Source organism: Mytilus edulis, chromosome 3 (assembly GCF_963676685.1).
Source record: "Mytilus edulis chromosome 3, xbMytEdul2.2, whole genome shotgun sequence".
Classification (NCBI taxonomy): domain Eukaryota; kingdom Metazoa; phylum Mollusca; class Bivalvia; order Mytilida; family Mytilidae; genus Mytilus; species Mytilus edulis.
In genome coordinates this window covers 25,885,085-25,910,050 of record NC_092346.1, presented here as the reverse complement: position 1 = coordinate 25,910,050, position 24,966 = coordinate 25,885,085, and the positions used below count along the sequence as shown (strand labels likewise).

The following is a 24,966-nucleotide window of genomic DNA, read 5'->3' as shown; positions in this document are numbered from 1 at the left end:
GCTGCAATAGTGCTCAATAATTTCACCTTACTTTCATAAGAACAAAAAGAAAAAGATCAGTTTACCTTTCTTGGCCTCAATGAGTTCTGGAATTGGTTCGTCTTTGTTAATTGCTGGTCGTAATACATATCTCCATCTGAAGGTGCTTCCAGTGGCATCAGGTGCTGCCCATGTATTCCATGGACCCACAATGAGTGGCAATGGTACTGTTAAAAAGAGAGAAACAATGATTACAGTTTCATACCACAGGGAATGATTAAAATTGCAGCACATATGGAACAAAAAATGAATCAATTCTTGTAAACTACTATAGAAGAGATACTTGGTTTGACTGCTGAACTAGTATAAAAAAATACTATGATCAACAGTTATTCAATTCTGAAAATGTGTTGTAAACTTGACAAGTCATTTAAGAATATTGAACACTTTGTTTATAAACATACTTTTTCTGCCTTGGATGAGATCTGGACATTCTTTTCCACCATTAATGGCTGGTCTGGTTACGAATCTCCATCTGAATGAAGAGCCAGTAGCATCAGCTTCAGACCAAGTATTCCAGTCAGACACAATACATGGAAGAACCACTAAAAATTATACAAATTAGACAATTACATAAAGGGTAAAGGGTTATGGAACAAGAGTATAATTGACTTGTCAATGTTGAGTTAATGAAACTATAAAATACTTTTTTCGGGTGATTTTTGTAGTATTTTCATGAAACAGAACTACTTAATAATATTCCCATTACACTACAACTTTTTTTATTGTCAACAATCACTTGCAGCAAAGAAGTAATTGGTATATTCCAATAGAACAAATCCAAGATATTTGAATACATTACCCAATAGCAAAAAAATGCAAAAATAATCAAACTACGTTAACTATGTTTATTCACCTTTCTTGGCCTCGATAAGGTCTGGAGTCTTTTCGTCTTTGTTAATTGCTGGTCTGACAACATATCTCCATCTGAATGTGCTTCCAGTGGCATCAGGTGCTGCCCATGTGTTCCATGGACCCACAATAAGTGGAAGTGGTACTGTAAATTAGAGAGAGACAATGTTTTCAAAACTTCATTGTAAAAGAGGTACAGTTGAAACAGTAATAGAAGTTCCTATGGAAAACTGCTTTTTCAATATTTACAGAAATGAAACCTATAGTCAAGAGTTAAATCTTTCAAAGTTGTGTAAATCTGACTTGCCATTTATATCTTTTGAAAATCATCTATTGAAAATCATCATACCTTTCTTGCCCTGGATGAGATCTGGACATTCTTGTCCTCCGTTAATAGCTGGTCTGACAACGAATCTCCATCTGAATGAAGATCCTGTAGCATCAGGTGCTGACCATTCATTCCAGTCAGAGACAATACATGGAAGTTTGACTGAAATTATACAAAGAAATATGGTTATATGCTTAATTTCAGAATGATTGAAAAAGTACATATTGACTTTTGGATGTAGAGTTTATCAAATTTTGTTCAAACTTAATTCATTGTTAGTTCCATAAATTATTGCGAAATAACAAATTAATCATTGACACAACATTGTTGTATTCTCATTACACAGCTGGAACTGCATAATTCTAACACTAATATTTGTCTTGCAGTTTATGGGCTGCTTTATACAAGATGATCAGTTTGAAATAGCAGATTCAAGAAGTAACTAGTACATTTATTTTACAGCACTGGTCGTTAATACTTTCAGCTTATATTCTTAATGAGAAACCTGAAAATAAGGTCAATTTACCTTTGTTGGTCTCAATGAGTTCTGGTGTCTTTTCGTCTTTGTTGATTGCTGGTCGTAATACATATCTCCATCTGAAGGTAGTTCCAGTGGCATCAGGTGCTGCCCATGTATTCCATGGTCCCACAATAAGTGGAAGTGGTACTGTTAAAAAGAGAGAAACAATGATTTCAGTTTGATACCACAGGAAATACTTAAAATGGCAGTTCTCTTGGAACAAGAAATAAATGCTTTAGTATGTACTGATATTAAAGCATAGATGTATAGTTTGATTCCTGAAGTGCAGCTAGTACAAGTATAACAAGATTCTTTTCAGCACTGTTGTTGTTAAACTGTATAACCACCACTGACATATCTTGTTAGATCACAATTATTACCCTTTTAAATTCCTTATTTGTTGCTTACATGTTTCCTAAAAATTAGTTATTTATGCTCATTGAAATTAGTCAGTGATATAGTATCTGCATATAATATTTTAGTCGAGAGTTAACTCCTTCAAAATTGTGTAAATCTGACTAGCCATGTGTATCTTTGAACATATATTTTTATAAACATACCTTTCTTGCCCTGGATGAGGTCTGGACATTCTTGTCCTCCATTAATGGCTGGTCTGACAACAAATCTCCATCTGAATGAAGATCCTGTAGCATCAGGTGCTGACCATTCATTCCAGTCGGAAACAATACATGGAAGTTTGACTGCAATAAATTAATTTGTATATTATGAACAAATTACGCTTTAGGAAAAAACAATACATGGCAGGTTGACTGAAAGTTATACAATTAAATATGGTATATGCTTATTAAATTTCTGGATGACTAAAAAAGTATAATTTAGGATTCAAAATATGGGCTGATTTTTAACCAGGTGATCAGTTTCAATTCGAATTTAAGAAGTATCTGAAACATTCATTTCTAACCATTAGTTGTCAAAACTTTCAGATTTTTAAACAAATCATAAGCAAGTTAATTAGATTTATTTACCTTTCTTGGCCTCGATGAGGTCTGGAGTCTTTTCATCCTTGTTGATTGCTGGTCGTAATACATATCTCCATCTGAAGGTGCTTCCAGTGGCATCAGGTGCTGCCCATGTATTCCATGGACCAACAATAAGTGGCAATGGTACTGTTAAAAAGATAGAAACAATGATTTCAGTTTGATACCATATCAAATAGTTTAAATGGCAGTTCATATGGAACAAGAAAACAAAATTCTTCACTGTGTTCTGGTAAAGGATAGATGTGTAATTGAATCCTGAAGCAATCGAAAATTTTCTAGTATATGTTAGACTTAAACCTGCACTGTACTCTTTTAAGAAATCACATTTCGTTAATTGGCATATACATAAGTTTTTTAATCCTTATTGTACGAGTTTCAGAAATAATATCTGCATATGATAGATCATAATAGTTGTGTTAATTTGACTAGCCATGTATATCTATTGAACATGTTGTTTATAAACATACCCTTCTTGCCCTGGATAAGGTCTGGACATTCTTTTCCTCCATTAATTGCTGGTCTGACAACAAATCTCCATCTGAATGATGATCCAGTAGCATCAGGTGCTGACCATTCATTCCAGTCGGATACAATACATGGAAGTTGGACTGAAAGTTATACAAATAAATATAGTTATATGCATGCTTTAATTTTAGAATATTTATACAAAGTACAGGATAGACTTTTGGATGTACAGTGTGTGAAATTTTGTTTAAAACTCAATTCATTGTAATTCCAATTTTCATATCAAACAAAAAGTCAATCATGGCATAATATTGGTAAATTTTGACTACCTAATACTAACACCAATTTTAAATTCTAGATTCTACTAGCTGGTACATACATTTCCCAGAATTGGTTGTGAATACTTTCAGACATTTTTAAATAAGAACCATGAAAATGAAGTCAATCTACCTTTCTTGGTCTCAATGAGTTCTGGAGTCTTTTCGTCTTTGTTGATAGCTGGTCGCAATACATATCTCCATCTGAATGTGGTTCCAGTGGCATCAGGTGCTGCCCATGTGTTCCATGGACCCACAATAAGTGGAAGTGGTACTGTTGAAAAGAGAGAGAATGGTTTCAGTTCGGTACCATATGGAATCATTTAAATGATAATTTGTATGTAACAAGAAATTAATGCTTTTTTGTGTACTGGTATAGAATAAATGTTTAGAATATTTGGCTCCTGAAGTGATTGAGAAACTACTAGCATAACAAGATTCCTTAAAGCTGTTGTTTAACAGTAAACTTCTGAATCATTACTGTTTTAAAATATTTTATTATGATCCCAGTTTTTCTTTTATTTTTCACTGAAAAATTTGAAACAGAAGTGATTTTAACACAATTGATTTTGAGAAAAAAACATTATAAACCAGTTTATGGTTGACCTATTTGTAAATTGTCATTTACAGGTTACATAAAAAATAAGTTTTTATGCTGATTGAATGGAGTTTCTGTTACAACATGAGTATATAGTATAATGATCAAGAGTTTACTAATAGTACTTTAAAAATGTTTTAATTTGAAGTCATTTATATATATATATATATAAATAAATACATAGAACAAAATGCTTATAATCATACTTTTTTTGCCTTGGATGAGGTCTGGACATTCTTTTCCACCATTAATTGCTGGTCTGGTTACGAATCTCCATCTGAATGAAGAGCCAGTAGCATCAGCTGCAGACCATTCATTCCAGTCAGACACAATACATGGAAGAACCACTGAAAATTAGACAAATAACACAATTACAAAAAGGGTGAATGGTTATTTAACAAGTATTTAATACTTGTGAATATGAATTCATAAAACTTTGTTTGAAACAAATATGTTTGATTACTGTAGTTTTCTTATGAAGCAGAGTTAATTATTAGAATTGAATGGTAAGAGAATTTCCATTATACTACACTTTTAAACAACAATCACATGCAGTGAAAATTAATTGATAAATTGGTAGTTGAAAAAAAACAAAGCCATCAAGTATGAATAAATTAACCAGTAGCTTACATATGCAAAAAGTGATTAAACCCAGTTGAATATAAGTTATATTTACCTTTCTTGGCCTCAATGAGGTCTGGAGTCTTTTCGTCCTTGTTGATTGCTGGTCGTAATACATATCTCCATCTGAAGGTGCTTCCAGTGGCATCAGGTGCTGCCCATGTATTCCATGGTCCAACAATGAGTGGCAGTGGTACTATTAAAAAGAAAAAAACAATGATTATAGTTTGATATTATAGGAAATTATGTAATTGGTAGTGCACATGGAACAATTGCTGCACTGTGTACTGTCATAGAAACAAAGATGAAGTTTTACTCCCGAAGCCATTGAGCCATTTCTATTACATATATAAGCATATTTTTTTTAACTTTAAAACTATTACTGTTATGATTTTTTTATCTTACTTTTCTTTTCTTCTGAATTAAAAAAAAATTGAAACAAAAGTGATTTTTATACATTTCATTCAAATTAAAACCTGTAATATACTCTTTAAAAAATTACCTTTTCGTTTTTTCTAATTTACATGTTTTCTAAAAAAATTGTTGATGCTCATTGTATGGTGTCCTTTAAATTATGTTAATAACATTAGTCAAGTTTATCTATTGAATATAGAAGTTTATAAACATACCCTTCTTGCCCTGGATGAGGTCTGGACATTCTTTTCCTCCATTAATGGCTGGTCTGGTGACGAATCTCCATCTGAATGAAGAGCCTGTAGCATCAGGTGCTGACCATTCATTCCAGTCAGATACAATACATGGAAGAACCACTAAAAATTATACAAATAAATAGTTATATGCTTAATTTTAATTTAAGAATAATTAAAAAAGTACAGGATTGATTTTTGGATGTAGAGTTTTTGAAATTTTGTGTTAAACTCAATTCATTGTTAAAACAAGTGTTCATGTGAAATCAAAAGTTAATCATTGACACTCTGGATTGAGTTTTTACCAGATATATCAGTTTGAAATTACAAGAAGAAGCTGGTACATTTAATTCACAGCATTGGTGGTCAATACTTTCAGTCTTTTTTCTAAAAAGAACCATGTAAATAAGGTTCACCTTTCCTGGTCTCGATGAGTTCTGGGGTCTTTTCGTCTTTGTTGATAGCTGGTCGTAATACATATCGCCATCTGAATGTGGTTCCAGTGGCATCAGGTGCTGCCCATGTATTCCATGGACCCACAATAAGTGGCAGTGGTACTGTTATAAGAGAGAAACCATGATTTCAGTTTGAAATAATAGGGCATAATGTAATTAGCAGTTCACATGGATAAAGATATAAATGTCTCATGTGGAAGTTGACTCCTGAAGCTATTGAGAAGTCGCTGGTACATGTATAACCAGATTTTTTCAGCTCAGCTGTTGTTTAACTTTATTACCAATACTGTTTTGAAATATCTAGTTAGATCCCAATTTTTCGTTTGTTCTCAATTATACATATTGAAACAGAAGTAACTTTTATACAAATCATTTAGAAAAAAACTGAAATGTACTGAAGAATTACCTTTTGAATATTTGTCGTTTACATGTAACTTAAAGGGATAATTCGCGATTTTTCACTTTTCATCTTATTATGTTCATAATACCATAAAAAACATATTCACCAAGTTTTATTTTGATATGAAAAGTAATAAAGAAGAAAATTGGGAATTACTAATTTTATTTCTTCAAAACTGCCTGACTTATGTGACGTAGTTTAAGTCTTTTGCATGCCGGGAGTGAAATTAATCTCATTTAAGTCTTGTTCGTTAACCATCTTATAACGCTATTTAAAGCGCATCGACGACTTTTGGTGTAGCTATTAACCAACGAAAAGTAAGTGATAGCCATGCAACTTTTAAAATTAGATAGTAGGATTTATGTGTGGATTTTTTTATACGAATTTTAGTAATTAAAGTAAATAATACAATAGATCATTTTTATGATTTTTTTCTACAAATACTTTAAACAAACATATGAAACTGACATGATCGATAGAGTATTAAAAATACATGTTTTTGCTTCATTCCAGCAAACATTTTCACTTGATTGTACTGTGGAAATAAAATGTGTATTAATTTGTGACACTTAGTGAATGTTGAATGGTAGCAAAAATCAAGGTAATTAAAAGATTAGCATTATGTAATTCTAATCTTTTGATCTTCATCCAGTGACATCTAGGCGTCACGGTTCACCATTTCAGGTGTGAACAATATTTCGTATGAATGATATACTGGAGTCAGTTATAGTTTTAGACACAGAAATGTAAGAAAAGAATCAAGATTAATTTACGGGAGTAATAAGGTCGCACAATAACTGAATAGCTGTTGTATATTTTTATATATTTTGCATAAGCTCACTTTTAAATGAATTATGACTTCTGATTACTTTTGTAACGATAAAATACTGAATTATTTTAATTGAATAAATTTATAAATAAAAATAGCCTTCTAAACACGAGTGTATGAACTAAAAATTGTACTTTTTTAAATAAGAATCGGCAACCTTTTATATTTCAAACAAATCATTAACAATTGCAATTATATAAATAAGTCCATCCAAAGCGATCTTTATTTACCTATTCAGGAATTAATGTTCTCATCAAAATATTTTAAATCTCACAACGCATGAATACTTCAGCTATTTAAAAAAAAAAGATGTTTTAAAAAATTGACAGGAAATTTAAGGATCTTCTTCGAATGGAATAAAAAAAAATTACGAATAGATATTCTTTTCAAGTGTGAAAAACGTCAACCAAATTTATTTATAATCGGGAACGTCCTTATTCAAATAGTCTTCGTCTCACAACGTATAATACTATAGCTATTTGACCAACGATGTTTAAAAACAAAAGACAACGAATTTAATGTCATCTTTCCCTATTTTTGAATGTAATTATAAGTCTGTTCAACTGGCAAGAATACCCCTAAAGCGGACAAGCAGTTTATTCTTTAAATTGATGTCATTGAATATCAAGAAAGAAAATAAACATGATAAATCCCGAAATTGATTTGAAACTTTAATACTCAATAGTTTTCCTAGAAAATATTCACATCCCTTGGGGATTATTAGTGTACGTCCAGTTGCATATATATTACATGAATGTCGGAATAATTGTGATGATGACGAATTTCTTCCTTTATTCGAGAACAATCTAATTGATATATAAATCTGTGATTTTACTATGTTCATAACTTCGATGAACCAAAGCAAATTATATATCAACCTGTATTTAATTGGTTCTCTTCTTCTTCTTTTTTTGGTATACAATAGTCTATCGAATTCGTTGATTACATATACTGTTGGCATACGTGGACTAGTCTATTTACAGAACTTTTACCCCAATTTACACAAAATGTATGTTTCTTTCTTATGTTCAATCAGAGACATATATACACATATATATGTCTCTGGTTCAATGTATATATTTTAAATTGCGCTATAGTTCCGTAACTTTCTATCCAGGCGTATAAAGAGGCTGGTATAAACGAATCGTCGACAAGTGCGTACATTTTTTTAATCAATATTTCTGGTATGTTCCAATCTGTCCTTTACTATTGACAACGAGTATACATTAGATTTTCACAAATTAACCCTTGGAAAAAAATATGTAGCCTAAATAGATTTTTATTTCTTCAAATCTTTTTTTTGTGTATTATTTATATTTTTATAAATAATATTCTTTACACCAGAAATGTTATTCATAAACAAGCGTATGCGTTAAGTAATGACTAGTATATTATATCACTTTCGACACGCAAGACAGAGATGTATATTATACACCTGATAGTTCAAAATGGAAAGTTTTAAGTAATCGGCCGTGTACACTGATCAATACCTACAGGAGTGAAACGATGCATGAACTTGCAAGCCCGACAGGAAATCGATTGAATACCTGGACGTGTCACCTCACACCCCTCACAATACCTTGGGGAGTAATACCTTTAGCCATGCTGGTGATCAGACGAGGGAAGATCCGAATTTATTTGAATAAAGTTTATTACTTTACGGAACACTAATTTATGATTTGAACTTTGACTTTTTAACTAATTCCAATATTACAGTTTAAAAATAACAGACTATGGTTATTTAAAAAAATAAAAACATTTTCCGTATCAAGTTAGTTAGTCAGATAAAACAACCGTACGATTGACAAGATATCGACACGCAATTACGACTACATCGGTTACTGTAATTTTGGTCCTTTGTGGTTTATAGACATATCGTAATTTTTAATCCGCGAAGATGACAAAATGGCGGAACATAGAGAATTGATACTCAAAATTTAAAATCGATGGTGATCTCTTATCTAGCGGATTAAAACTATAATATCTATAAATTTGAGCATTTTTATACAGAATGGACATAATATCAATTTTTGATTTTTTTGCGAAGTTTCCCTTTAAGTTTATCTGACTAGCCATGTATATCTATTGAACTTATTGTCCATAAACATACCTTTCTTGCCCTGGATGAGGTCTGGACATTCTTTTCCTCCATTAATGGCTGGTCTGACAACAAATCTCCATCTGAATGAGGAGCCAGTAGCATCAGGTGCTGACCATTCATTCCAGTCAGTGACAATACATGGAAGTTGGACTGAAAGTTATGCAAATAAAATATAGATTATGCTTGAAAAAATACTTAATTGACATTTGGATGTAGAGTTTGTGAAATTTTGTTCAAAACTCAATTCATTTTTAATTCCAGTTTTAATGTGAAATAAAGAGACAATAATTGATATATGATTGGAAAAATTTTAACTGGTTTAAAATGATTACACCAATTTTTTTCTTGAAATATGTGGGTTGATTTTTTCCCCCAGATTTTACATTTTGAAATTGCAGAATCAAGTAGCAGCTGTTATATTTATTTCACAGCATTAGTGTAAATACCTCCAACTTTGTTTTAAATAAGAACCATGAAAAAAAAATCAATTTATCTTTCATAGCATTGGTTGTCAATACTTTTTTTTTTTTTTTATAAGAAACATAAAATTATTGTCAATTTACCTTTCTTGGTTTCAATGAGTTCTGGAGTCTTTTCGTCTTTGTTGATTGCTGGTCGCAATACATATCTCCATCTGAAGGTGCTTCCAGTTGCATCAGGTGCTGCCCATGTATTCCATGGACCAACAATGAGTGGTAATGGTACTGTAAAAAACGAGAGAGACAATGATTTTAGTTTCAGCTTTGGATGTTCTTGATAAAGGTAAATCTTGAAAAGGGTTTTGTATGCATAAAACTACCAGTAATAAAGTGTTGTTTAATTTTTTTTTATAGCACTTGGTCCATACTACTGCTAGTGGACTATCAGTGCCTGAAGGTAACAGTTCTGACGTCTGTACTTGGGTACTGGCATGATTTATTTTAAACCTTTCTAAAAATTTATATCTATACATCTCCCACAGGCAAAGATGGCCTTTGATGGAATAAGCTATTTGTATAGGTCTATTTTTAGTCATTTTGCTCTTCACCGGTTTCGATTCTTAAACATCCTTAACTTTAGACATTAGGCTTTAAGCATTCCTGATGAAGGTGAATCAAATAAAGGGCTTTGGAGATATGCAATTCATCAAGTGTTGTGTGTGTGTTCATATCTTATACAGTTCATTTATGAAAAACCTAATTTTTTTTCTCAAGGATTGACCTATTTGATAATTGTCTTTTCGATGTTACTTGACCATTTTTTTTGGTGTTTATTAAATTAATTTTCATGTATAAAATGAGCATATAATATTAAGGTCAAGAGTTAACTTCTTCAAAAATGTGTAAATCTGATGTCAGATATGTATATAGAACATATTGTATACAATCATACTTTTTCTGCCTTGTATAAGATCTGGACATTCTTTTCCTCCATTAATGGCTGGTCTGGTGACGAATCTCCATCTGAATGAAGAGCCAGTAGCATCAGCTTCAGACCAAGTATTCCAGTCAGACACAATACATGGAAGAACCACTGAAAATTATACAAATTATAGGTCATTTCAAGGATGAAGGAAGATTCAAAAAGTAACAATTCATTGTGAATGAGTTTCATGAGACTTCATTCAGAACAATTAGTAGTTTAATTTTTGTAGACTACACATGGAACATTCAATTATTTGAGTTAAAAAATAAGAACATTTTTATAACACTACAACTGTTTTGTCGTTAACAACCACTTGCAGCAAAGAAGTAATCAGTATTCAAATAGAACAAAGGCCTCATGTTCAAATACAGTAAACCTGTAGCAAACAAATTCAAAAGTGGTCAAACATTGTAGTTTTAATTTATATTCACCTTTCTTGGTTTCGATGAGTTCTGGTGTCTTTTCGTCTTTGTTGATAGCTGGTCGTAATACATATCTCCATCTGAAGGTGGTTCCGGTGGCATCAGGTGCTGCCCATGTATTCCATGGTCCAACAATAAGTGGAAGTGGTACTGTAAAGAGACAAGAGAGTAGTTTGAAACCAAAGGAAATTATTCAAAAATAGCAATACAAAGTAATTTAAGATACTGTGAATTCATGTATATAATTTGATACCAATTTTATTGGACTGAAGAAAAATATAATTTTGATGGATACTTGATTGTGTGGTTTTGCCAAAGTCTGCATTAAAGCCTACAGAAACGTGTACTTCTTTGAACATTTAGGTTCATGGTTTACCCATACCTAAGAAATCCACAGAAATTCAATGCCTCTAATAATAATGAATTTGCAGTAAAACCTTTATTGACAACTGATTTGATGCCACTGTCATATACAACTCAGGGGTTTAGTTAGCTATAAAACCAGGTTCAATCCACCATTTTCTACATTTGAAAATGCCTGTACCAAGTAAGGAATATGACAGTTCTTGTTCTTGTCCATTTGTTTTTGATGCGTTTTGTTATTTGATTTTGCCATGCGATTATGGACTTTCCAAATTGATTTTCCTCTGAGTTCAGTATTTTTGTGACTTTACTTTTTTCTGGTACAACTTAAACTTGCAATTTGACTGTTGAACCTATGCATAACCAATGATACAACCAAATATGTTTCAGAAGTTGGTCAATATTCAAGTTCTATTGCTATTTTATGAAATTATCCTTTGATCTTGCTGACTGATAACTTCCATTCTCAGTGGAGTCGAGTGATAAGAAAATTATTGCTAGAAACTAAGGAGGCATGTGGCATTGCTAATGAAATTGAGATGAAATTTTTAATCATGGTTTACTTAGAAATTGTTCAATTCTAATGTGTCATAAATTGTACATTAAGTTTTATGATCATACCTTTCTTGCCCTGGATGAGGTCTGGGCATTCTTGTCCTCCACTAATGGCTGGTCTGACAACAAATCTCCATCTGAATGAAGAGCCGGTAGCGTCAGGTGCAGACCATTCATTCCAGTCAGCAACAATACATGGAAGTTTGACTGAAATTCATATCAGTAAGATGTTATGTGTTGCCTTTTAATTTATTGCAACAGAAAAAATCTCTTTGCAAAAAAGATTAAATAACCAGGTGAACTACAACTGATTCTTGTGAAATTTTTTTTATATCAACAATCCTTAATGGCAAGGAGGGAAGCAGAATATCACAGCCTTATTATTGGCAGCAAAGTAATAACTGTAGATGGGCTACTAAGACTACCTGGCCATCAATGTAATTTGATCAGTTTAAAATAATATAATCAAACTGCAGGGTGAAGTAATATTTGGTAAATATGGTAATCCAAATAATATCAATTTGATCAGTTCCAAATTCAGTGTACAGAGAATTCTTTGAAGACAGGATGTCTTATAAACATACCCTTTCTGCCCTGGATGAGATCTGGACATTCTTTGCCTCCATTGACTGATGGTCTGGTTACAAATCTGAATCTGAATGAGGATCCTGTAGCATCAGGTGCTGACCATGTGCTCCAGTCACCAACAATACATGGCAGTGGTACTGAAATTATAATAAACCAATTACTTAATGTGGTTAAAAAATGGAAGACATTACTGTTCTTTGATTTTTTTATTTTTTTTTTTACAAATAAGTGTTTTTCCCTTAAACAAAATATAAAATATTAAGACTTGTGAGCTTTAAATAGGTTTTTAAGTGTATCATTTTTACAGCAATATATGACTTAATCAATGAAGTTTAGTGAGAGTTTAATCACATCAATCAACAAATACATGATAAATTGCTTATCTGTTCTAAAGTGTAGAGCTAGTTAAATACAAAATACACAAGTATAGTGTTATATTCTTATGTAATGTCTACAAAGTCTATTTTATGATAAGGAGCAGCCTTTTCTAGGTTTAGGGTAAGAAAGGAAAACAAATAAAAAAAAACTGAAAAGCTACTTTAAAAGACTGATGTCCATATACATATTCTTACATATTTACTGACAAATTTAAAGGGTACAAGTTGGGATACATAGGATAATTACTTTTCTTGGCCTCGATGAGGTCTGGTGTCTTTTCGTCTTTGTTGATTGCTGGTCGCAATACATATCTCCATCTGAAGGTGCTTCCAGTGGCATCTGGTGCTGCCCATGTGTTCCATGGTCCAACAATAAGTGGAAGTGGTACTGTTAAAAGGAGAGAGAGAATGAGTTCAGTTTGATACCATAGGAAATTATTGACACTTCATAGAATTACCTTTGTGTTATTTGTCATTTACAAGTTACCTAAAAGTTGTTATGCTCAATGAATGGAGTTGAAATAATATATGCACATTATAGTAAGAACAGACTCTCTGTTTGGCCTATTGAGAAGCCAAAAATTGTGTGTAATGGTACTGAACAGACTTCTTATTCGACTTTTGAATTTATTCAGAATCTGTAACTTTAACAAAATTTCTGGAACAGAAATATATCTTTTAATGTGGAGGCATTTGAAAAACACCATATGATAATAAAACATAAAATCCTAAACAAAATAAAACAAATGATCTATTCCTCCACAATAAGATTTCTTGTAAAATTCTTAACTGTAATAAACATACCTTTCTTGCCCTGGATGAGGTCTGGACATTCCTTTCCTCCAGTAATGGCTGGTCTGACAACAAATCTCCATCTGAATGAAGAGCCGGTGGCATCAGGTGCAGACCATTCATTCCAATCAGCAACAATACATGGAAGTGGTACTGAAATTCATATCAATAAGATGTTATGTGTTGCATTTTAATTCATTGCAATTTAATGAAAACTTTCCATAGAATCAGTTTGAATTTACCTGGTGATTTACAAATTTTTGTAAAGTTAATTCTACCACTGAAGAAATACACTACTTTTTGTTCCCTGGGTAGAGCTTTCGATTTGTATGCACATTTCTCCTTGAAAAAACTGAAAGTTACCATTGAATAAACTCAACAATGAATAATAGCTATTGTATATATTCAAAAGGACAATTCTCTTTTGCACAAATTAAAATGTCCAGGTAAACTACAACATATTCTTGGGAAATGTTTATTTCCTTCACAATAAGTATGATTAAAAAAATACCCAATGAATTTGTAATCTGGGTAACTTTAAAAACAATAATTTTTCGTCTAATGTTTCTAGTCTGCATATGACATGAAGTCATTCTGTAGATATCAATGTATACTTTCATCTAAACATGACCTTTTTAACAAGTTTACTTTAATAACTTCTTGTTCTATTGTGATTCATTGATAGTTTGATGGTATTAAATGTTACTTTCAGCACTTATTTTTTTCATAAATGTAAGTTTCTGTAGGTGGAGGAAAGCAGAATAAAAAGTTAAAACCACTGAGCAATTCTTTTGAACTCACAACCTCGGCTCCATTTAATGAAAACAGAATTCAAATCAATGTTTGAGGTATTCATAAATGTTTTAAAATAAGACTTCTTTTGTTTTTGATTTATAAACATACCCTTTCTGCCCTGGATGAGATCTGGACATTCTTTGCCTCCATTAACTGATGGTCTGGTTACAAATCTGAATCTGAATGAGGATCCTGTAGCATCAGGTGCTGACCATGTGCTCCAGTCACCAACAATACATGGCAGAGGTACTGAAATTATAATAAACAAATTACTTAATGTGGTTAAGAATTTGAAGAAAGTACTGATCTATTCAAGAAGGTAGTTTAATCAATATTACTGCAACAAAAGTATTTTTATAATTCATTCAGTATGTTTAAGTTATACATTTTTTTGTCCAACAAAATTAGTTAGTTTGCTTTTCAGCAAGAGGAAACATTATTCCAATAGTAAAAGTTTGATGTCTAACAAATCCATTATACTGTATCAAAAAATTAGCAGCTTTTCACAATCTCAATGTTCTTGTGGTCAAACCTGTCACATTATAGGTATAAAATAAATTTACCTTTGTTGGTCTCAATGAGGTCTGGAGTCTTTTCGTCTTTGTTGATTGCTGGTCGTAATACATATCTCCATCTGAAGGTGCTTCCAGTGGCATCAGGTGCTGACCATGTGTTCCATGGTCCAACAATAAGTGGCAGTGGTACTGGTAAAAAGAGAGAGACATTGATTTTAGTATGATAGTTTTAACTCCACTTCATTGCAGTATAAAGTAATTAGGTATAGGCTAATCTGTAGATGTCTTTTTGATATTTGTGTCATTAGGTTGCTGTCTCATATTCACAACCTCCTTCCATTCATACACACAATTTTGGAATTAAGAAACGGACATATTTATAATCAGGAGATAAAGATCCAATTTGTCTATGACCAGTCAATCTCCTTTAAGAACTGATATTTGTTAAAGGTTTAGTAAGGTTAATCTAAATGATCAAGGCAAACAAAATGTGTCAATAATTGTATAAGTTTTAACTTTTATATCAGGTAGATATATAACATACCTTTCTTGCCCTGGATAAGGTCTGGACATTCTGCTCCTCCGTTAATTGCTGGTCTGGTTACATATCTCCATCTGAATGAAGAGCCGGTAGCATCAGGTGCGGACCATTCATTCCAGTCACTGACAATACATGGCAGTGGTACTGAAAATAATTTTACACTAGTTACATTATAAGATGATAATATGTATATTTTTGTTTAAAAAGGACTAAAAACATAGGTTGATTACGAATCCATAAGGTGATATGCCTTGCTCACGCTATCACATTACAATTTCCTGTGAAACCTAAAATCATGACCAAAACCCTAATCTTGCGAAAATATGAAAGAGATCAAAACATCAAGATGAACATGTATACCAAGTTTAGTGTTGATTTGACCACAACTTCATGATAAACTAACTTGAACCAAAACCTTAATAAGATACCGGACAGACGAAGGATCTGACACAAACATATGAAAACATATCCCTCCCCCATTTAATGTAGAATGGTCATAAATATGTACTGAATTTTCTGTTAATTTGTATGTTCAGTTATTACAGACTAATTTCTTATGTGACAGGATAATTATGTTGAGTGTCACTAAGAAAGATGTAAAAAAAAATTTGTCTGATATAATGATATAAATATCCTCTCCATACATAGCATCTGCATGAACTAATCAATATGTTTCTATACCTTTGCCAAGTTGGATGAGATCTTCACATTCTTTGCCGCCATTCAATGCAGGTCTGGTCATGAATCTTACTCTGTATCTGGATCCAGAAGCATCAGGTGCACTCCAGTCGGTCCAGTCAGACATGATACATGGAAGTGGTACTGAAATACAAAAAGCAATCAATCTGAACATGTTGGTTTCATTATATTCCGCCTTAATCATAATTACAAATCCAAAATCGTGGAATTTTTTTAAGTGTGCATCACCGATAAGTGTTTTGTAGACCAAGCACATGTCTGGCATATTAAATTATGATCCTGGTGCCTATGATGAGTTTGTGAACATGTGGTTCAATTGATAAACTCACAATGAGTGGATAAGAAATGTTATGCTAAGGATCTCTAGCTTTTATTGCACTGAAGAAAAAGGAAATTTGTAATTCTGGTTAGTTTTGATATCTGCACTAAATTAGAGATATATAAAAAGTGAAGATAAATTTCATATATACTTTTAAGTTTATTGTTGTTTTCATTAAAATTTGAAAAGTTAAGTATATATTAAATGTTCAAAGATTCTAAAATATACTTAAGGCTTTTAAATGAATACCTTTGCCAAGTTGGATCATATCTGGACATTCTTTGCCACCATTCAATGCAGGTCTGGTTGTGAATCTTACTCTGTATCTGGTTCCAGAAGCATCAGGTGCACTCCAGTCAGACCAGTCAGACATGACACATGGAAGTGGTACTATATTTAGAAAGAAAATATTCTGAATTAAAATTTGAAAAGTAAAAAATAGATTCATTTGTTCTGTTCTTGCATTTACAAAAAAAGATCTATGAAACAATGGATTCTTTTCTAGAAATGTTCACAAAAAATTGTTAAAAAATTCAAAAGTAATGAATCATGAATTATATATGTATTCAATGTATATATAATGTTTGGTAGCTGTTGACACATTTCATCAAAAAGGGTACTACTGCAGTTGATTAGCTTGTATTCAAAAATAAAAATATAGTAAATCAAAGATACTGAAGTCTAATTACAAATCATTGATTTAAATTAAAAGGTTTACAAACCTTTGCCAAGTTGGATGAGGTCTTCACATTCTTTTCCACCATTCAATGCTGGTCTTGTCATATATCTTACTCTGTATCTGGTTCCAGAAGCATCAGGTGCACTCCAGTCAGACCAGTCAGACATGATACATGGAAGTGGTACTGTAACCAAAATGAATGGTGTTAATATACAAATAGAAATAAAATATTCCCAGGAACCACTGCATGTTGTCGATGCCTGAATACTTATTTGTTTCTATATTATTACACAATATGGATATTGTTTGTTCTTTATTCTAAATACATGTAATGTTGGTCATAACATTTTTGTTGTCCTCTTGCCAGTTAAATTTTATTGAGATGATAATTGTGCCAATAATAATCTAATGCAAGGGTAAACAAAATTATAAGGCTTTGACAACTTTCTAACAATTGACTTTTATGGTAGTTTTTACAGCTCTGAACTACAATATTCAGAAGTTCAAAATTTATCAAGTATTTCAGTAATTCTGAGATAGTGACACATGGCACAGTTATACCATCTACAAGCCACCTAACATCCTGAACATAGTACAATCTTAGAAATAACAAGTCATAACTATAATAATGGAAGCATTTCCATGTTGGAAGAGTGTTCTAGTCACTTGACACAATGCAAGCAGTGTTGCCATTAATGTCTCCAGAGTGTGTTCAAATCCAAATGAAGGAAGACTGTAAATTTGTCGTTGCAAAAATGCGGTACTAACATTGCTTAGCTGGATTCAAGACATAGAAAGTATATTAGTACTTTTAACTATGGAATAGTCATACAATAAAACTTTCGGTATAACTGTTTAGTAACTAAATGGTGCTGTTTTCCTACCTTTGCCAAGTTGGATGAGATCTTCACATTCTTTTCCGCCATTCAATGCTGGTCTTGTCATATATCTTACTCTGTATCTGGTTCCAGACGCATCAGGTGCACTCCAGTCAGACCAGTCAGACATGATACATGGAAGTGGTACTAAAATACAAATAGAAATAAATTTGAATACATAGTTTAGTATATTTCAGAATGTGTCAACTTCTAAACTTCCTTACTAATAAGGTAAAATAACAAAAATATCCAAAGAAAATTCAAATAAGAAAGTCCCTTATATAAGAAGTTGCAGTCAATAAAGTGTTTACAATTAGAGAAACATGACTTCGACTCTGTTAAAATTGATATAATACCTTTGCCAAGTTGGATGAGGTCTTCACATTCTTTTCCACCATTCAATGCTGGTCTTACAACATATCTTACTCTGAATCTTGATCCTGAGGCATCAGGTGCACTCCAGTCAGACCAGTCCGACATAAGACATGGCAATGGTACTGGAATAATATAAGAGAGTGAAATAACAAAATACTTTTTAAAATATGGATATTTTGTTTCCAAATCTTTTGTTTTTTGCATAGGTTTAGTGACTTGTTTGTCTTATGGTTGCTTTTCTTTTTGGCCATGCTAGTATCTGTTGTTTTTTTATTAATTCATGAATGTCCCTTGAGAAGATATGTTCATATGTATATACATTGTTCTCAACTCAAATCTTAGATATTATGTGGTTCAGTTAATTGTTTTCCTTTAAAAGTTGAAGTGTTTCCAACTGTTTTAGTTTGTAATCTGGATTTATTTTCTCTTCATTGATTAATGAATTTTGTATACTACTGTTGCCCTTCTTTACCTTTCTTAAGTTGAATGAGGTCTTCACATTCTTTGCCACCATTAAGAGATGGTCTTAATACGTATCTAACTCTGAAGAGGGATCCAGAAGCATCTGGTCCAGCCCATGCGGTCCAGTCACTCATGATACATGGCAATTCAGCTGTAAATAAATATTTCAGTTTAAGATTGATTGATTATCCGTTTGCCTAACTATAACCATAAAACAGAGAAATTATCAACTATTTGGAAAAAGACTGCCTAACTATAACCATAAAACAGAGAAATTATCAACTATTTGGAAAAAGACTGAGTTTTAAACAATATGTATAAGCATATATCTAACTGTTTAGCTCATGCAGATTCTTTTTATTCCATGATGCAATTATTTTTACAATTATTTGATTGAAATTATATGTAAAAACTTTACCAGGGACAACTTTGTTCTTATTTTAATACTATTACAGGTAAACTGATTTTAACAAGATGTTGGAGTAACATAGTACAGGCTGTACAGCTTTAAGCAATTCATACATTTTACATTTAATAAAAATGAAAATCTAATTGAATTGAAGTAACTTTATATCAAATTTTTAAAGTCTCTTAAAAGTCTTACATTTCAACTTTATTTTATAAAACAAAAATGATGCACTACACTTTAAATAAAGAACTTAGGTAGCAGATTTCATACTTTTCTTGAGTTGCATGAGATCTTCACATTCTTTGCCTCCATTTAGAGCAGGTCTGACAACATATCTAGTCCTGTATACTGTTCCTGTGGCATCAGGTGCACTCCATGCTGACCAATCACTCATCAGACATGGCAGTGGTACTGTAATTATAGATTTGTTTAATTTTTAAATCATGTGTACTTAAGTGATTGAGGTTACAATTTTACTTAAGTGTAAATGAAAATTCATATGGTTTTTTGAACACATCAACAAATGATGGTTGATTGTGAATACCAATTAACCCTCAACAATTAAAAAAAATGACTTGTAAGTATTATGGTCTCTTTATTATCATGGGTACCAATTTTTGTGAATTGAAAATATTTTGTGGATTTTCAAAAGTTGCCATACTTTGTGACAAATAGCTATAAACCTTTACATTTTTTGTTATAATACAGAAACCGAGAAAATAAATTTACCTTTGTTGAGTTGCATAAGGTCTTCACATTCTTTACCACCATTAAGAGCTGGTCTGAGTACCATTCTAGTTCTGTATGTGGTTCCTGTGGCATCAGGTGCACTCCATGCGGTCCAGTCAGACATGATACATGGCAATGGTACTGAAATTATATTTGTGTTGCAATTACTTAAGTTCTATATCTAAAAATTCATCCTATTTATTGAGTTGTAATTGCTGTAAACTATAGAATCATTTGTTTTTGTTAATATCAGTTTTCATGGAATGAATCCACATTTTTGACCCTGGAACTATTCCCATCTGATGCATAGAACCATCTTCCAGAAAAAACTTTGTCAATTGATTACTAACATGCAATGGTTGGAAATATGACACCTTATTGTGAAGACATTCTCTGTAAATTTTCATTGGCCAAATAAAACATTTACTATTTCAATTCTAAAGGTATAATATATTTATATTAAAGATTTCCCCCACAACAAGCAAGAAAATAGCCATTGATTTTCTATTGGAATATAGGTAAGGCAAAATAGACATAAACATACCTTTGTTGAGTTGGAGAAGGTCTTCGCATTCTTTGCCGCCATTAAGAGCTGGTCTGAGTACCATTCTTGTTCTGTATGTGGTTCCTGTGGCATCAGGTGCACTCCATGCTGTCCATTCAGACATGATACATGGAAGTGGTGCTGAAATATATTACTTTACCATTAAATTCAGTAATGGAAATTAAATAAAAACGGTAATGAGTCATATTGCTATAAAGCTTGATACAGTTAATTCAGAAATTTTTGTGTACATTTATCTTTGCAATTGCTGAACAAAGCAGCAACAAACTTTACTTCATTTCAATATAATTGAGGTTTTCATCATGGCACATGCTTTATCATCTTATAATGCCTAGTTAAACTCTGATATTCCTATTATTCAATCTAACTAAAACCTGAACAGTACTTACTCCTTATGAAGGTAAATCAAGTAAAATAGTTTGGACCCATGAAATTTATCAAGTGATGTTATCATATCTTATACAGTTCATTTACGAAAAACCCAATATTAATTTTTTAAAGATTGACCTATTTCATAATTGTCGTTCAGATGTAACCTAAAAGATATGTCCATTGAATATACTTTCTTGTATAAAATGAGCATACAATATTAAGATCAAGACCTAACTTCTTCAAAGATGTGAAAACCTGATGTCAGTTATGTATATAGAACATATGATATATATCATACTTTTTCTGCCCTGGATAAGATCTGGACATTCTTTGCCTCCGTTAATTGCTGGTCTAACTACGAATCTCCATCTGAATGAAGAGCCAGTAGCATCAGCTTCAGACCAAGTATTCCAGTCAGACACAATACATGGAAGAACCACTGAAAATTATACAAATTAGACATTATATCAAATGAAAAGAGATTAAAAAAAATACATGATTGATATTACAGTGCTTATCCAGTGACCTTTGGGGTATCACATTTGCAAATACCAAAACAGTTTACCAAATTGCAGTCAGATTTCTACTCCAACTAACTGATCAACTGGTAAAATATTTTAGCAGATTGCTCAAGTGAAATGTTGTTAGTTTGAAGTGAGTGCTGTAAAATAAAAAAGTTATACTTACCATCCAGATCCAGTCAGTTGATACCTTTGTCCATCATTTCTAACACAAGTAATATCTTACTATAGTATGAGTCACTGAATAAAATGGTCTAATTTTGACATGGAAACTTCTATCATAAATAAGTATTATAAATGAATAGTTCAAAACATTGTTTTGTAGGTGTATATTTTATAGCTTTGTCTTCTAAGATGATTGTGCAATTGTGATTCGAATAACATTTTCTATGCAAATTACTGATCTGCTGTCATTAAAGGGAAATAATTTATATTGAGTTCAAATGTACACATAAAATTTAATCAATGATACGAGGCTTATGATTTTGCCTACAAAAGATTCATAAAAAAAAAATGAAATGCCAAATTAGTATGAAATTGAAGGGCATGTAGAACACAAATTAGAAAGGTTTTGCAAAATACTGCTTATAAGTTATCTTGTACTCCTTGGTAGACAATCCTTTATACTTTGAACAATTCAACATTTTGCAAAACAGCTGTTAATCGTCTTTCATCATTAAATAAGTTTCATTGTTCGTTTTAGAACAGAGGGTAAAAGTTAAATAATAACAGAAATAATGTTACAACAAATTAAATGGGGAAATTTGATATTTGTCAGACAGAACAAAATTTTGCTGATTATTTGTAATGTAAATTATTTCCCTTTATTGCCAGCAGATCAGTAATTTGTATACAAAATGTTATTCGAATCACAACTGCACAATAACTTCATCTTAGAAGACAAAGCTATAAAATATACACCTACAAAACAATGTTTTGAACTATTCATTTATAATATTTATTTATGATAGAAGTTTCCATGTCAAAATTAGACCATTTTATTCAGTGACTCATACTATATAGTAAGATATTATTTGTGTTAGGAATGATTGACAAAGGTATCAACTGACTGGATCTGGATGGTAAGTATAACTTTTTATTTTACAGCACTCACTTCATACTAACAACATTTCACTTGAGCAATCTGCTAAAATATTATACCAGTTGATCAGTTAGTTGGAGTAGAAATCTGACTGCAATTTGGTAAACTGTTTTGGTCTTTGCTAATGTGATACCCCAAAGGTCACTGGATAAGCACAGTAACTGAAAAGAACATTTTCATTACATTGCAACTGTTTTTTTATTAACAACTTCTCGCAGCAAATAAATGATTGGCATTCTAATAGAACAAAGCCATCAAGTAACCTGAACCAAACAAATGCAAAAGTGGTCAAACATTGTAGGTTTATGTTATATTCACCTTTCTTGGTCTCGATGAGTTCTGGTGTCTTTTCGTCTTTGTTGATAGCTGGTCGCAATACATATCTCCATCTGAAGGTGGTTCCAGTGGCATCAGGTGCTGCCCATGTATTCCATGGTCCAACAATAAGTGGAAGTGGTACTGTAAAGAGACAAGAGAGTAGTTTGATACCAAATGGAATTATTCAAATAGCAATACAAAGTAATTTAAGATACTGGAAATTCATGTGTTTTATTTGATACCAATTTTATTAGGCTGAAGAAAAATAAAATTTTGGGGATACTTGATTGTGTGGTTTTGCCAAAGTCTGTGTTAAAGCCCTCAGAAATGTGTACTTCTTTGAACATTTAGGTTCAAGGTTTACCTATACCCGAGAAAACCACAGAAAATCAATGCCTCTAATAATAATGAATTTCCAGTAAAACCTTTATTGAAAACTGGTACAACTGAAGTTTGCAATTTAAATGTTGAACCTATGCAAAACCAATGATACAACCAAATACGTGGCAGAAGTTGGTAAAAATACAAGTTTAATTGCTATTTTATGAAATTTTCCTTTGATCTTGCTGACTGATTATTTCCATTCTCAACGTTGTCGAGTGATAAGAAAATTATTGCTAGAAACTAAGGAGGCATGCGACATTACTAATGAAACAGAGATGAAGTTTTAAATATGGTTTCCTTAGAAATTGTTTAATTCTAATGTGTCATGTATTGTACATTTAGTTTTATGATCATACCTTTCTTGCCCTGGATAAGGTCTGGGCATTCCTGTCCTCCACTAATGGCTGGTCTGACAACAAATCTCCATCTGAATGAAGATCCAGTAGCATCAGGTGCAGACCATTCATTCCAGTCAGATACAATACATGGAAGTTTGACTGAAATTCATATCAATAAGATGTTATGAGCTGCCTTTTAATAATTTATTGAACTCTAAATGAAATTTATTTACTGAATTATATCTCTTTGCAAAAAAAAACCAAATGACCAGGTGAACTACAACTGATTCTTGGGAAAGTTTTCTTTTATATCAACAATCCTAAATGGCCAGGAGGGTAGCAGAATACCAAGTTTGAACAACTGAGCAATTTTGAACTCACAAACACATTGTTGTCATTACAAAGTAATCACTATAGATGGACTACTAAGACTACCCGGCCATCAATGTAATTTAATCAGTTTGAAATAATATAATTAAACTGCAGAGTTAAGTAATATTTGCTAAATATGGAAATCCAAATAATATTAATTTGATCAATTCCAAATTCAATGTACAAAGAATTTTTGAAAGATAGGATGTCTTGTAAACATACCCTTTCTGCCCTGGATGAGATCTGGACATTCTTTGCCTCCATTTACGGATGGTCTGGTTACAAATCTGAATCTGAATGATGAGCCAGTAGCATCAGGTGCTGACCATGTGCTCCAGTCACCAACAATACATGGCAGAGGTACTGAAATCATGATATACAAATTACTTAATGTGGTTCAAAAATGGAAGACATTACTATTCTTCGAATTTTTTTTACAAATAAGTGTATTCTTTTAAACAAAATATAAAGTATTAATGGAGTACAAGCTACGAGATATATAAAAATTCTAAAGTAAGATTTTTTTTGTTAAATCAATAATGAAAGTGAAAAAGTGAAATAATAATTCGCTTAAAGTAGCCAAAATAGTTCAATTTTGTCAAATTAAGCAAAGAAACATTGATATTTTCTAATTCACTTGCAAGTGAATCATGCAGTCGACCTCATTAAATCTGTATTCATGTGAACATCAGTTTAACCCCTAGCTAGAGATTGACAACACATGCATTGTATGTGTACTGGTTATTTAAAAAAAAAAAAAAAGAATGTTAACAATGAAAGTGAAACTACAGTAAATCATTTGATTACTTATTCGATCCATATAAGGAGGGACGAAAGATACCAAAGGTACAGTCAAACTCATCAAATCTAAAACGAACTCACGCCGCCATGGCTAAAAATGAAAAAGACAAAAAAACAA

At 31.9% G+C, this 24,966-nt stretch overlaps 1 protein-coding gene across 50 annotated transcripts in view; it reads right to left on the bottom strand.

The window, feature by feature from the left end:
* LOC139514252 (uncharacterized) overlaps positions 1 to 24,966 on the bottom strand; it is a 107,458-nt gene that overhangs the window by 26,395 nt on the left and 56,097 nt on the right. For 23 of the 50 annotated variants that reach the window (XM_071303195.1, XM_071303141.1, XM_071303166.1 and 20 more), the window contains 37 exons: positions 24,270 to 24,410; positions 23,694 to 23,834; positions 22,954 to 23,094; positions 21,311 to 21,451; positions 20,620 to 20,760; positions 20,076 to 20,216; positions 19,617 to 19,757; positions 18,948 to 19,088; positions 18,457 to 18,597; positions 18,107 to 18,247; positions 17,266 to 17,406; positions 16,793 to 16,933; positions 16,207 to 16,347; positions 15,529 to 15,669; positions 15,033 to 15,173; positions 14,578 to 14,718; positions 13,687 to 13,827; positions 13,130 to 13,270; positions 12,502 to 12,642; positions 11,984 to 12,124; positions 11,009 to 11,149; positions 10,545 to 10,685; positions 9,737 to 9,877; positions 9,183 to 9,323; positions 5,805 to 5,945; positions 5,371 to 5,511; positions 4,797 to 4,937; positions 4,327 to 4,467; positions 3,656 to 3,796; positions 3,208 to 3,348; positions 2,726 to 2,866; positions 2,300 to 2,440; positions 1,746 to 1,886; positions 1,241 to 1,381; positions 896 to 1,036; positions 444 to 584; positions 66 to 206 (listed from right to left, as the gene is read on the bottom strand). In XM_071303195.1, coding sequence (XP_071159296.1) covers positions 66 to 206; positions 444 to 584; positions 896 to 1,036; positions 1,241 to 1,381; positions 1,746 to 1,886; positions 2,300 to 2,440; positions 2,726 to 2,866; positions 3,208 to 3,348; positions 3,656 to 3,796; positions 4,327 to 4,467; positions 4,797 to 4,937; positions 5,371 to 5,511; positions 5,805 to 5,945; positions 9,183 to 9,323; positions 9,737 to 9,877; positions 10,545 to 10,685; positions 11,009 to 11,149; positions 11,984 to 12,124; positions 12,502 to 12,642; positions 13,130 to 13,270; positions 13,687 to 13,827; positions 14,578 to 14,718; positions 15,033 to 15,173; positions 15,529 to 15,669; positions 16,207 to 16,347; positions 16,793 to 16,933; positions 17,266 to 17,406; positions 18,107 to 18,247; positions 18,457 to 18,597; positions 18,948 to 19,088; positions 19,617 to 19,757; positions 20,076 to 20,216; positions 20,620 to 20,760; positions 21,311 to 21,451; positions 22,954 to 23,094; positions 23,694 to 23,834; positions 24,270 to 24,410 — 5,217 coding nt within the window. The remainder of the gene's footprint in view (positions 1 to 65; positions 207 to 443; positions 585 to 895; positions 1,037 to 1,240; positions 1,382 to 1,745; positions 1,887 to 2,299; positions 2,441 to 2,725; positions 2,867 to 3,207; positions 3,349 to 3,655; positions 3,797 to 4,326; positions 4,468 to 4,796; positions 4,938 to 5,370; positions 5,512 to 5,804; positions 5,946 to 9,182; positions 9,324 to 9,736; positions 9,878 to 10,544; positions 10,686 to 11,008; positions 11,150 to 11,983; positions 12,125 to 12,501; positions 12,643 to 13,129; positions 13,271 to 13,686; positions 13,828 to 14,577; positions 14,719 to 15,032; positions 15,174 to 15,528; positions 15,670 to 16,206; positions 16,348 to 16,792; positions 16,934 to 17,265; positions 17,407 to 18,106; positions 18,248 to 18,456; positions 18,598 to 18,947; positions 19,089 to 19,616; positions 19,758 to 20,075; positions 20,217 to 20,619; positions 20,761 to 21,310; positions 21,452 to 22,953; positions 23,095 to 23,693; positions 23,835 to 24,269; positions 24,411 to 24,966) is intronic. The other 27 variants (XM_071303180.1, XM_071303189.1, XM_071303149.1 and 24 more) reach the window with 26 other exon arrangements.